A 14,726-nucleotide genomic window follows, 5' to 3' on the forward strand; every position below is an offset into this window, starting at 1 on the left:
AGTCTATGTGAAGGGTGTTGCAGGGGTCAACGCTCCCTTGGCCCAGTCCTTGACCAGGCCTCCCGGTAGATCAGGACCTGAGCAGCCAGGTCGCTCGTAGTCCAACGTACAAACCACAACCCAGCTGGTCGGGTACTGACTTTAGGTTTCTGTCCGTCTTCTTCTTGAAAGCTGCCAGGGTCTACTGGTAATCCCCTTTATGCTTAGTGGAAGGCTGTTGAACAGTCTTGGGCCCCGTGCACTTATTGTGTTTACTCATAGTGTACTAATGGTGTCCTTACTGTACATTGGGGTATATTTAGGACCATTCCCTATACGATTTTCCAGGTGTAGATTATGATACACCTCTCTCGCCTGCGCTCCAGCGAGTACAAGTCAAGTATTGTCATTTTCTAAAGCCTTATATGATTAATTGTTCACTTATGGAAAATGTAAGTATAATAACTTGTGGAATATGACAAGACGTTAATGAATATAATTTGCAAGACATATTAGGCAAATTTCCTAAATTTGTTTGCAAAAGTAAAGTCAACTGTAGATATAAATCCAGATGTACTCCTGTTAACTCATTTTGGGGCCTAGTTCGTAGGCCTTTTGTGTATCCATATGCTCTTGAGCTACCGTCCACAGGATAGATATGCTCTTGCGCTACCGTCCACAGGATAGATATGGGGTGCACAATAAACTAGCCATTTCGGCTGCAAAATCTAAAATTTATCTGTTAACACCACACCATACGCCGATAACTATAGCTCGGTACACCTGTTATGTTGCTTACAAACCATACCACGGGCGGGGATAGAATGTATATTAACGTTTTTGTAAATTCCAGACATCAATACACGTCACTAGAAGACTCAAAAATATAGTAGAATTCCAACACACGTCACTAGAAGTATCAATAACTGTAGTATCAACACACGCCACTAGAAGTATCAATAACTGTAGTATCAACACACGCCACTAGAAGTATCAATAACTGTAGTATCAACACACGCCACTAGAAGTATCAGTAACTGCAGTATGGAAATATCAACTGCAGTATCAACACACACACCACCAGAAGACTGAGTAACTACAGCAGGAAGTACTCACCACTCTTAGGTCGTCGTCATGTTGAGCTGCCATGTCTCTGGGTGCCTTGGGCAGGTGGATGGAGCCCATGAGCCGACAGTTGACGTAGATGGTAGCGAGAGCAGACCCCTGGTTGATCTCCACCACCAACGACCTCACCACCACTCTGGGTTTCACCGGCGGCGCTCGCACCTTCTGTGTCACTGTTTCTCCGTTGATGACGCTCTCCAACACCACTGTCACCAGAGATACAGATAACAATGAGTGAAGAATATTTGGAATATATTACTGGGAGTAGGTTAGTGGGGAGAAATATGTGACTGGTAGGCTGGGTGGAGGAAATATGTGAAGAGTGATCATGGAACATATAGGAATCTTTATTGAGGAAACGTTTCGCCACACAGTGGCTTCATCTACCTGGAGGTCATTCCGGGGATCAACGCCCCCGCGGGGCGGTCCACGACCAGGCCTCCCGGTGGATCAGGGCCTGATCAACCAGGCTGTTACTGTTGGCCGCACGCAGTCCAACGTACGAACCACAGCCCGGCTAATCAGGTACTGACTAAGTATCTGTCCAGCTTTCTCTTGAAGGCAGCCAGGGGTTTATTGGTAATTCCTCTTATGCTTGGTGGGAGGCTGTTGAACAGTCTTGGGCCCCGGACACTTAAGGTGTTTTCTCTTAGTGTACCAATGGCGCCCCTACTTTTAATTGAGGGTATTTTGCATCTCCTGCCCAGTCTTTTGCTTTCGTAGGGAGTGATTTCTATGTGCAGATTCCTTCTAGGATTTTCAAAGTGCAGATTATGATATATCTCTCTCTAATGCGTTCCAACGAGTACAAGTCAAGTGCTTCCAAGCGTTCCCAGTAGTTAAGGTGCTTGACAGAACTTATACGTGCAGTAAAGGATCTCTGTACACTCTCTAGATCTGCAATTTCACCTGCTTTGAACGTTCTCATTATCCATCCTATCATTTTCTTTGCACTTGTGATCGTGGCACTGTTGTGTTCCTTGAAAATGACATCTTCAGACATTATTACTCCCAGGTCCCTTACATTATTTTTCCGCTCTATTGTATGGCCAGAGTCTGTAGTATACTCTGTTCTAGTTATTATCCCCTCTAGTTTTCCATAACGGAGTAGTTGGAATTTGTCCTCATTGAACATCATATTGTCCAATACAAATCTTCAACTTGTTGCTTTTCATAACCATTCATCACAACTGTCAGACACTGTATCATCATGGGATCTTGATACAAAGAATTCTTCTAAACTTGTCCAACCTTTGGACGAAGACCTACTTCGACTAGTGGATGGTACCACTATGATCCCGCCTCCTCCTGCTTCGCCTCACCTGACTACAGTACATAAGCCACGTCTACGGTCCTATGCTGTACATTCTACAAGATTGATGGACTGAACACATCGACTCCAGGCTGAGGGACTGATTACCTCAAACTCCTCCTCTCCTTACACCTTTCTGCTTTGTATTGGACTGATGAAGCCGTGTTGCGAAACGTTTCCCATATGTTGCATAAGTGTCTCAATCTTCAACTTGTCGGGTTTCAAAACCATTCATCACATGTGAATAGTAGGCTGGGTGGAATGTGATTAGTAGGCTGGTGGAAATGTGAACAGGAGTAGGTTAGTGGGCGGGAACATGTGAAGACGAGGCTGTTATTAGCAAGTTGGTAGGAGGGAAGATGTAGGGTGGTGGAGGTTGGTTCACAAACACGTCTTTTTCAACACAGCTTACCCAGCTACACGTCTAAGACGCGAGATGGTCAACACTCTGTCTTCCATACCTGTATATTAATGTTTGACAGGACACAAGGACTAGCAATCTCTGCACAGTCACTTGAAGACTCGTGGGCAGTCCCAGGAACTGGGGTTCAACCTCTGCCAATACAACTATGTAAATATACATAAAATAACAAAAAGGCACAATACCGTGACTGGAACGATACACAAATAACCCGCACATACAAGAGAGGAGCTTACGACAACGTTTCGGTCCGACTTGTAAATGGTCCAAGTCGGACCGAAACGTCGTCATAAGCTCCTCTCTTCTATATGCGGGTTATTTGTGTATGTAAATATACAAACAGGAACTGCGTACTAGCGCAAGTAATAAGACTATATCGTTGATTGTCCTGTGATAAAAGTGCAATGTATGATGTGTAGAAGAATTATTCAGAGAACCGACACGTTGATAAATATATCAAGATATGTATACACAAAACAGGGAGATATGTATACACAAAACAGGGAAATATGTATACACAAAACAGGGAGATATGTATACACAAAACAGGGAAATATGTATACACAAAACAGGGAGATATGTATACACAAAACAGGGAGATATGTATACACAAAACAGGGAGATATGTATACACAAAACAGGGAAATATGTATACACAAAACAGGGAAATATGTATACACAAAACAGGGAAATATGTATACACAAAACAGGGAAATATGTATACACAAAACAGGGAAATCAGCGACATCATTTGAAACTCATTTGTTGAATTTTAAAAGTTAATAACGAAAAAAACTGTTTGAGTGGTTTTAGTGAGTCATGGTAAGCTAGGCTGGCTGAGGTATGTTTATTGTGGATGAAGGTTCCCCAGTCAGCTCTCTCTCTCTCTCTCTCTCTCTCTCTACATATATATATATATATATATATATATATATATATATATATATATATATATAGGTGTGGTAGGTGTAGCAGTGTTGGGTTCCCACAGACATTAAGTCTTGAGCAGGTCGTTCAGCCATGCTAAGTCTTGAGCAGGTCGTTCAGCCATGCTAAGTCTTGAGCAGGTCGTTCAGCCATGCTAAGTCTTGAGCAGGTCGTTCAGCCATGCTAAGTCTTGAGCAGGTCGTTCAGCCATGCTAAGTCTTGAGCAGGTCGTTCAGCCATGCTAAGTCTTGAGCAGGTCGTTCAGCCATGCTAAGTCTTGAGCAGGTCGTTCAGCCATGCTAAGTCTTGAGCAGGTCGTTCAGCCATGCTAAGTCTTGAGCAGGTCGTTCAGCCATGCTAAGTCTTGAGCAGGTCGTTCAGCCATGCTAAGTCTTGAGCAGGTCGTTCAGCCATGCTAAGTTCTCTTAACAACTGCTGCTTCTCTTCACTTCTGAGTAAACAATTATCATGGAACTAGTCAACTGTGGCAGGTGGCATCTTGCATGACCTCAGCAATACTACTTGCCTTTCTTTTCTTATTCTAATTTATTAGTTCTTCGCTGTTAATATAATCAGAATGTATTCTCTTCCTGTTCTTCCTCCTTCTCTTCCTCTGCCTCCTCCTTCTCTTCCTCTGCCTCCTCCTTCTCTTTTTCTGCCTCCTCCTTCTCTTCCTCTTCTTCCTCCATCTCTTCTTCTGCCTCCTCCTTCTCTTCCTCTTCTTCCTCCTTCTCTTCCTCTGCCTCCTCCTTCTCTTCCTCTTCTTCCTCCTTCTCTTCCTCTTCTTCCTCCTTCTCTTCTTCTGCCTCCTCCTTTTCTTCTTCTGCCTCCTCCTTCTCTTCCTCTGCCTCCTCCTTCTCTTCCTCTGCCTCCTCCTTCTCTTCCTCTTCTTCCTCCTTCTCTTCCTCTGCCTCCTCCTTCTCTTCCTCTTCTTCCTCCTTCTCTTCCTCTGCCTCCTCCTTCTCTTCCTCTTCTTCCTCCTTCTCTTCCTCTGCCTCCTCCTTCTCTTCCTCTGCCTCCTCCTTCTCTTCCTCTGCCTCCTCCTACTCTTCCTCTGCCTCCTCCTTCTCTTCTTCTGCCTCCTCCTTCTCTTCCTCTGCCTCCTCCTTCTCTTCCTCTGCCTCCTCCTTCTCTTCCTCTGCCTCCTCCTACTCTTCCTCTGCCTCCTCCTTCTCTTCTTCTGCCTCCTCCTTCTCTTCCTCTTCTTCCTCCTTCTCTTCCTCTGCCTCCTCCTTCTCTTCCTCTTCTTCCTCCTTCTCTTCCTCTGCCTCCTCCTCCTCTTCCTCTTCTTCCTCCTTCTCTTCCTCTGCCTCCTCCTTCTCTTCCTCTGCCTCCTCCTTCTCTTCCTCTGCCTCCTCCTTCTCTTCTTCTGCCTCCTCCTACTCTTCCTCTGCCTCCTCCTTCTCTTCTTCTGCCTCCTCCTTCTCTTCCTCTGCCTCCTCCTTCTCTTCCTCTGCCTCCTCCTTCTCTTCCTCTGCCTCCTCCTTCTCTTCCTCTGCCTCCTCCTTCTCTTCTTCTGCCTCCTCCTACTCTTCCTCTGCCTCCTCCTTTTCTTCTTCTGCCTCCTCCTTCTCTTCCTCTGCCTCCTCCTTCTCTTCCTCTGCCTCCTCCTTCTCCCTCTCTTTCTTTTCCCTTTATTTTTCTTCTTCCTTGTTTCTCTTCTTAATAATGTATATTACTTTAATCTCTCCCTCTTTATGGTTCACTCTCACCCATGGTTCACTCTCACCCATGGTTCACTCTCACCCATGGTTCATTCTCACCCATGGTTCACTCTCACCCATGGTTCACTCACCCATGGTTCACTCTCACCCATGGTTCACTCTCACCCATGGTTCACTCTCACCCATGGTTCACTCTCACCCATGGTTCACTCTCACCCATGGTTCATTCTCACCCATGGTTCACTCTCACCCATGGTTCACTCACCCATGGTTCACTCTCACCCATGGTTCACTCTCACCCATGGTTCACTCTCACCCATGGTTCATTCTCACCCATGGTTCACTCTCACCCATGGTTCACTCTCACCCATGGTTCACTCTCACCCATGGTTCACTCTCACCCATGGTTCACTCTCACCCATGGTTCACTCTCACCCATGGTTCACTCTCACCCATGGTTCACTCTCACCCATGGTTCACTCTCACCCATGGTTCACTCTCACCCATGGTTCACTCTCACCCATGGTTCATTCTCACCCATGGTTCATTCTCACCCATGGTTCACTCTCACCCATGGTTCACTCTCACCCATGGTTCATTCTCACCCATGGTTCACTCTCACCCATGGTTCACTCTCACCCATGGTTCATTCTCACCCATGGTTCACTCTCACCCATGGTTCACTCTCACCCATGGTTCACTCTCACCCATGGTTCACTCTCACCCATGGTTCACTCTCACCCATGGTTCACTCTCACCCATGGTTCATTCTCACCCATGGTTCATTCTCACCCATGGTTCACTCTCACCCATGGTTCACTCTCACCCATGGTTCATTCTCACCCATGGTTCACTCTCACCCATGGTTCACTCTCACCCATGGTTCATTCTCACCCATGGTTCACTCTCACCCATGGTTCACTCTCACCCATGGTTCACTCTCACCCATGGTTCACTCTCACCCATGGTTCACTCTCACCCATGGTTCACTCTCACCCATGGTTCACTCTCACCCATGGTTCACTCTCACCCATGGTTCACTCTCACCCATGGTTCACTCTCACCCATGGTTCATTCTCACCCATGGTTCATTCTCACCCATGGTTCACTCTCACCCATGGTTCACTCTCACCCATGGTTCACTCTCACCCATGGTTCACTCTCACCCATGGTTCACTCTCACCCATGGTTCATTCTCACCCATGGTTCACTCTCACCCATGGTTCACTCTCACCCATGGTTCACTCTCACCCATGGTTCACTCTCACCCATGGTTCACTCTCACCCATGGTTCACTCTCACCCATGGTTCATTCTCACCCATGGTTCACTCTCACCCATGGTTCACTCTCACCCATGGTTCACTCTCACCCATGGTTCACTCTCACCCATGGTTCACTCTCACCCATGGTTCACTCTCACCCATGGTTCACTCTCACCCATGGTTCACTCTCACCCATGGTTCACTCTCACCCATGGTTCACTCTCACCCATGGTTCATTCTCACCCATGGTTCACTCTCACCCATGGTTCACTCTCACCCATGGTTCACTCTCACCCATGGTTCACTCTCACCCATGGTTCACTCTCACCCATGGTTCATTCTCACCCATGGTTCACTCTCACCCATGGTTCACTCTCACCCATGGTTCACTCTCACCCATGGTTCACTCTCACCCATGGTTCACTCTCACCCATGGTTCACTCTCACCCATGGTTCACTCTCACCCATGGTTCACTCTCACCCATGGTTCACTCTCACCCATGGTTCACTCTCACCCATGGTTCATTCTCACCCATGGTTCACTCTCACCCATGGTTCACTCTCACCCATGGTTCACTCTCACCCATGGTTCACTCTCACCCATGGTTCACTCTCACCCATGGTTCATTCTCACCCATGGTTCACTCTCACCCATGGTTCACTCTCACCCATGGTTCACTCTCACCCATGGTTCACTCTCACCCATGGTTCACTCTCACCCATGGTTCATTCTCACCCATGGTTCACTCTCACCCATGGTTCACTCTCACCCATGGTTCACTCTCACCCATGGTTCATTCTCACCCATGGTTCACTCTCACCCATGGTTCACTCTCACCCATGGTTCACTCTCACCCATGGTTCATTCTCACCCATGGTTCACTCTCACCCATGGTTCACTCTCACCCATGGTTCACTCTCACCCATGGTTCACTCTCACCCATGGTTCACTCTCACCCATGGTTCATTCTCACCCATGGTTCATTCTCACCCATGGTTCACTCTCACCCATGGTTCACTCTCACCCATGGTTCACTCTCACCCATGGTTCACTCTCACCCATGGTTCACTCTCACCCATGGTTCACTCTCACCCATGGTTCATTCTCACCCATGGTTCATTCTCACCCATGGTTCACTCTCACCCATGGTTCACTCTCACCCATGGTTCACTCTCACCCATGGTTCATTCTCACCCATGGTTCATTCTCACCCATGGTTCACTCTCACCCATGGTTCACTCTCACCCATGGTTCACTCTCACCCATGGTTCACTCTCACCCATGGTTCACTCTCACCCATGGTTCACTCTCACCCATGGTTCACTCTCACCCATGGTTCATTCTCACCCATGGTTCATTCTCACCCATGGTTCACTCTCACCCATGGTTCACTCTCACCCATGGTTCATTCTCACCCATGGTTCATTCTCACCCATGGTTCACTCTCACCCATGGTTCACTCTCACCCATGGTTCATTCTCACCCATGGTTCACTCTCACCCATGGTTCATTCTCACCCATGGTTCACTCTCACCCATGGTTCATTCTCACCCATGGTTCATTCTCACCCATGGTTCACTCTCACCCATGGTTCACTCTCACCCATGGTTCACTCTCACCCATGGTTCATTCTCACCCATGGTTCACTCTCACCCATGGTTCATTCTCACCCATGGTTCATTCTCACCCATGGTTCACTCTCACCCATGGTTCACTCTCACCCATGGTTCATTCTCACCCATGGTTCACTCTCACCCATGGTTCACTCTCACCCATGGTTCATTCTCACCCATGGTTCACTCTCACCCATGGTTCATTCTCACCCATGGTTCACTCTCACCCATGGTTCATTCTCACCCATGGTTCATTCTCACCCATGGTTCACTCTCACCCATGGTTCACTCTCACCCATGGTTCACTCTCACCCATGGTTCATTCTCACCCATGGTTCACTCTCACCCATGGTTCATTCTCACCCATGGTTCATTCTCACCCATGGTTCACTCTCACCCATGGTTCACTCTCACCCATGGTTCATTCTCACCCATGGTTCACTCTCACCCATGGTTCAATCTCACCCATGGTTCATTCTCACCCATGGTTCACTCTCACCCATGGTTCATTCTCACCCATGGTTCACTCTCACCCATGGTTCATTCTCACCCATGGTTCATTCTCACCCATGGTTCACTCTCACCCATGGTTCACTCTCACCCATGGTTCACTCTCACCCATGGTTCATTCTCACCCATGGTTCATTCTCACCCATGGTTCACTCTCACCCATGGTTCACTCTCACCCATGGTTCATTCTCACCCATGGTTCACTCTCACCCATGGTTCACTCTCACCCATGGTTCACTCTCACCCATGGTTCATTCTCACCCATGGTTCATTCTCACCCATGGTTCACTCTCACCCATGGTTCATTCTCACCCATGGTTCATTCTCACCCATGGTTCACTCTCACCCATGGTTCACTCTCACCCATGGTTCACTCTCACCCATGGTTCATTCTCACCCATGGTTCATTCTCACCCATGGTTCACTCTCACCCATGGTTCACTCTCACCCATGGTTCATTCTCACCCATGGTTCACTCTCACCCATGGTTCACTCTCACCCATGGTTCACTCTCACCCATGGTTCACTCTCACCCATGGTTCACTCACCCATGGTTCACTCTCACCCATGGTTCACTCTCACCCATGGTTCACTCTCACCCATGGTTCACTCTCACCCATGGTTCACTCTCACCCATGGTTCACTCTCACCCATGGTTCACTCTCACCCATGGTTCACTCTCACCCATGGTTCATTCTAACCCATGGTTTACTCACCCATGGTTTACTCACCCATGGTTCACTCTCACCTATGGTTCACTCTCACCCATGGTTCATTCTCACCCATGGTTCACTCACCCATGATTCGCTCTCACCCATGATTTACTCTCACATATGGTTCACTCTCACCCATGGTTCACTCTCACCCATGGTTCATTCTCACCCATGGTTCACTCACCCATGGTTCACTCTCATCCATGGTTCACTCACCCATGATTCGCTCTCACCCATGATTCACTCTCACCCATGGTTCACTCTCACCCATGGTTCACCCTCACCCATGGATCACTCTCACCCATGGTTCACTCTCACCCATGGTTCACTCTCACTCATTGTTCACTCTCACCCAGGATTCACTCTCACCCATGGTTCACTCTCACCCATGGTTCACTCTCGCCCATGGTTCACTCTCACCCATGGTTCACTCTCACCCATGATTCACTCTCACCCATGGTTCACTCTCACCCAAGGGTCACTCTCACCCATGGTTCACTCTCACCCATGATTCACTATCACCCATGGTACACACACCTATGGTTCACTCTCACCCATGGTTCACTCTCACCCATGGTTCATTCTCACCCATGGTTCACTCTCACCCATGATTCACTCTCACCCATGGTTCACTCTCAATCATGGATCACTCACCCATGGTTCACTCTCACCCATGGTTCACTCTCACCCATGGTTCACTCTCACCCATGGTTCACTCTCACCCATGGTTCACTCTCACCCATGATTCACTCTCGCCTATGGTACACTCACCTATGGTTCACTCTCACCCATGGTTCACTCTCACCCATGGTTCACTCTCACCCATGGTTCACTCTCACCCATGGTTTACTCTCACCCATGGTTCACTCTCACCCATGGTTCACTCACCCATGATTCTCTCACCCATGATTCACTCTCACCCACGGTTCACTCACCCATGGTTCACTCTCACCCATGGTTCACTAACCCATGATTCACTTTCACTCATGATTCACTCTCACCCATGATTCACTCACCCTTGGTTCACTCGCCCATGGTTCACTCACCCATGGTACAGTCACCCATGGTTCACTCTCACCCATGATTTACTCACCCATGGTTCACTCACCCATGGTTCAGTCACCTATGATTCTCTCACCCATGATTCACTCTCACCCATGGTTCACTCACCCATGGTTCACTCTCACCCATGGTTCACTAACCCATGATTCACTCTCACTCATGATTCACTCTCACCCATGGTTCACTCTCACCCATGGTTCACTCAGAGCCATGGTTCACTCTCACCCATGGATCACTCTCACCCATGGTTCACTCACCCATGATTCACTCTCACCCATGATTCACTCTCACCCATGGTTCACTCTCACCCATGGTTCACTCTCACCCATGATTCACTCTCACCCATGATTCACTCTCACCCATGGTTCACTCTCACCCATGGTTCACTCACCCATGGTTCACTCACCCATGGTACAGTCACCCATGGTTCTCTCACCCATGGTTCACTCACCCATGGTTCACTCACCCATGGTTCACTCTCGCCCATGGTTCACTCTCACCCATGGTTCACTAACCCATGGTTCACTCACCCATGGTACAGTCACCCATGGTACATTCACCCATGGTTCACTCACACATGGTTCACTCACCCATGGTTCACTTACCCATGGTACTGTCACCCTTGGTTCACTCACCCATGGTACAGTCACCCATGGTTCACTCCCCAATGGTTCACTCACTCATGGTACAGTCACCCATGGTACAGTCACCCATGGTTCACTCCCCAATGGTTCACTCACTCATGGTACAGTCACCCATGGTACAGTCACCCATGGTACAGTCACCCATGGTACAGTCACCCATGGTTCACTCACCCATGGTTCACTCCCCAATGGTTCACTCACTCATGGCACAGTCACCCATGGTACAGTCAATTATTGTTCACTCACCCATGGTTCACTTACCTATGGTACAGTCACGAATGGTACAGTCACCCATGGTTCACTCACCCATGGTTCACTCACCTATGGTACAGTCACGAATGGTACAGTCACCCATGGTTCACTCACCCATGGTTCACTCACTCATGGTACAGTCACCCATGGCACAGTCACCCATTGTTCACTCACCCATGGTTCACTCACCCATGGTACAGTCACCCATGCTACAGTCACCCATGGTTCACTCACCCATGGTTCACTCACCCATGGTACAGTCACCCATGGTACAGTCACCCATTGTTCACTCACCCATGGTTCACTCACCTATGGTACAGTCACCGATGGTACAGTCACCCATGGTTCACTCACCCATGGTTCACTCACTCATGGTACAGTCACCCATGGTACAGTCACCCATTGTTCACTCACCCATGGTTCACTCACCCATGGTACAGTCACCCATGGTACAGTCACCCATGGTTCACTCACCCATGGTTCACTCACCCATGGTACAGTCACCCATGGTACAGTCACCCATTGTTCACTCACCCATGGTTCACTCACCCATGGTAGAGCCACCCATGGTACAGTCACCCATTGTTCACTCACCCATGGTTCACTCACCCATGGTTCACTCACCCATGGTAGTCACCTATTGTTCACTCACCCATGGTTCACTCACCCATGGTTCACTCACCCATGGTTCACTCACCCATGGTTCACTCACCCATGGTTCACTCTCACCCATGGTTCACTCTCGTATAGACACAGTTCACCCACCCATGGTTCACTCACCCATGGTTCACTCACCCATGGTACAGTCACCCATGGTTCACTCACCCATGGTTCACTCACCCATGGTTCACTCTCACCCATGGTTCACTCTCACCAATGGTTCACTCACCCATGGTTCACTCACCCATGGTTCACTCACTTATGGTTCACTCACCAATGGTTCATTCTCACCCATCGTTCACTCTCGTATAGACACAGTTCACTCACCCATGGTTCACTCACCCATGGTACAGTCACCCATGGTTCACTCACCCATGGTTCACTCACCCATGGTTCACTCTCACCCATGGTTCACTCTCGTATAGACACAGTTCACTCACCCATGGTTCACTCACCCATGGTAGAGTCACCCATGGTTCACTCACCCATGGTTCACTCTCACCCATGGTTCATTCTCACCCATGGTTCACTCACCCATGGTTCACTCTCACCCATGGTTCACTCACCTATGGTTCACTCACCCATGGCTCACTCACTTATGGTTCACTCACCCATGGTTCACTCTCACCCATGGTTCACTCTCGTATAGACACAGTTCACTCACACATGGTTCACTCACCCATGGTTCACTCACCCATGGTACAGTCACCCATGGTTCACTCACCCATGGTTCACTCACCCATGGTTCACTCTCACCCATGGTTCACTCTCGTATAGACACAGTTCACTCACCCATGGTTCACACACCCATGGTACAGTCACCCATGGTTCACTCACCCATGGCTCACTCACCCATGGTTCACTCTCACCCATGGTTCACTCTCACCCATGGTTCACTGTCCCATGGTTCACTCACCCATGGTTCACTCACCCATGGTTCACTCACCTATGGTTCACTCACCCATGATTCACTCTCACCCATGGTTCACTCTCACCCATAGTTCACTCACCCATGGTTAACTCTCACCCATAGTTCACTCTCCCATGGTTCACTCACCCATTGTTCACTCACCCATGGTACAGTGACCCATGGTTCACTCACCCATGGTTCACTCTCACCCATGGTTCACTCACTCATGGTTCACTCTCACCCATGGTTCACTCACCCATGGTTCACTCACCCATGGTTCACTCACCCATGGTACAGTCACCCATGGTTCACTCACCCATGGATCACTCACCCATGGTTCACTCCCCATGGTTCACTCACCCATTGTTCACTCACCCATGGTTCACTCTCACCCATGGTTCACTCACCCATGGTTCACTCACCCATGGTTCACTCACCCATGGTTCGCTCACCCATGGTTCACTCTCACCCATGGTTCACTCACCCATGGTTCACTCTCACCCATGGTTCACTCTCACCCATGGTTCACTCACCCATGGTTCACTCACCCATGGTTCACTCACCCATGGTTCACTCGCCCATGGTTCACTCACCCATGGTTCACTCTCACCCATGGTTCACTCACTCATGGTTCACTCACCCGTGGTTCACTCACCTATGGTTCACTCGCCCATGGTTCACTCAGCCATGGTACACTCACCCATGGTTCACTTACCCATGGTTCATTCTCACCCATGGTTTACTCACCTATGGTTCACTCGCCCATGGTTCACTCGCCCATGGTACACTCACCCATGGTTCACTCGCCCATGGTTCACTCTCACTCATGGTTCACTCACCCATGGTTCACTCACCCATGGTTCACTCACCCATGGTTCACTCACCCATGGTTCACTCTCACCCATGGTTCACTCACCCATGGTACAGTCACCCATGGTACAGTCACCCATGGTTCACTCACCCATGGTTCACTCTCACCCATGGTACAGTCACCCATGGTTCACTCACCTATGGTTCACTCTCACCCATGGTTCACTCACCCATGGCTCACTCTCACCCATGGTTCACTCACCCATGATTCACTCACCCATGGTTCACTCACCCATGGTTCACTCTCACCCATGGTTCACTCACCCATGGTTCACTCTCACCCATGGTTCACTCTCACCCATGGTTCACTCACCCATGGTTCACTCTCACCCATGGTACAGTCACCCATGGTACAGTCACCCATGGTTCACTCACCCATGGTTCACTCACCCATGGTTCACTCTCACCCATGGTTCACTCACCCATGGTACAGTCACCCATTGTTCACTCACCCATTGTTCACTCTCACCCATGGTACAGTCACCCATGGTACAGTCACCCATGGTTCACTCACCCATGGTTCACTCACCCATGGTTCACTCACCCATGGTACAGTCACCCATGGTTCACTCACCCATGGTTCACTCTCACCCATGGTTCACTCACCCATGGTACAGTCACCCATGGTTCACTCACCCATGGTTCACTCACCCATGGTTCACTCACCCATGGTTCACTCTCACCCATGGTTCACTCACCCATGGTACAGTCACCCATGGTTCACTCACCCATGGTTCACTCACCCATGGTTCACTCACCCATGGTTCACTCACCCATGGTTCACTCTCACCCATGGTTCA

The 14,726-nt window shown here is 49.0% G+C and overlaps 1 protein-coding gene across 3 annotated transcripts in view; it reads right to left on the reverse strand.

The window, feature by feature from the left end:
• The window catches only part of Tsp (Thrombospondin), a 346,683-nt gene that overhangs the window by 208,280 nt on the left and 123,677 nt on the right, over positions 1–14,726 (reverse strand). For all 3 annotated transcript variants that reach the window (XM_070093496.1, XM_070093495.1, XM_070093493.1), the window contains exon 3: positions 1,096–1,310. In XM_070093496.1, coding sequence (XP_069949597.1) covers positions 1,096–1,310 — 215 coding nt within the window. The remainder of the gene's footprint in view (positions 1–1,095; positions 1,311–14,726) is intronic.

Source organism: Cherax quadricarinatus, chromosome 43, assembly GCF_038502225.1.
Source record: "Cherax quadricarinatus isolate ZL_2023a chromosome 43, ASM3850222v1, whole genome shotgun sequence".
Classification (NCBI taxonomy): Eukaryota; Metazoa; Arthropoda; class Malacostraca; order Decapoda; family Parastacidae; genus Cherax; species Cherax quadricarinatus.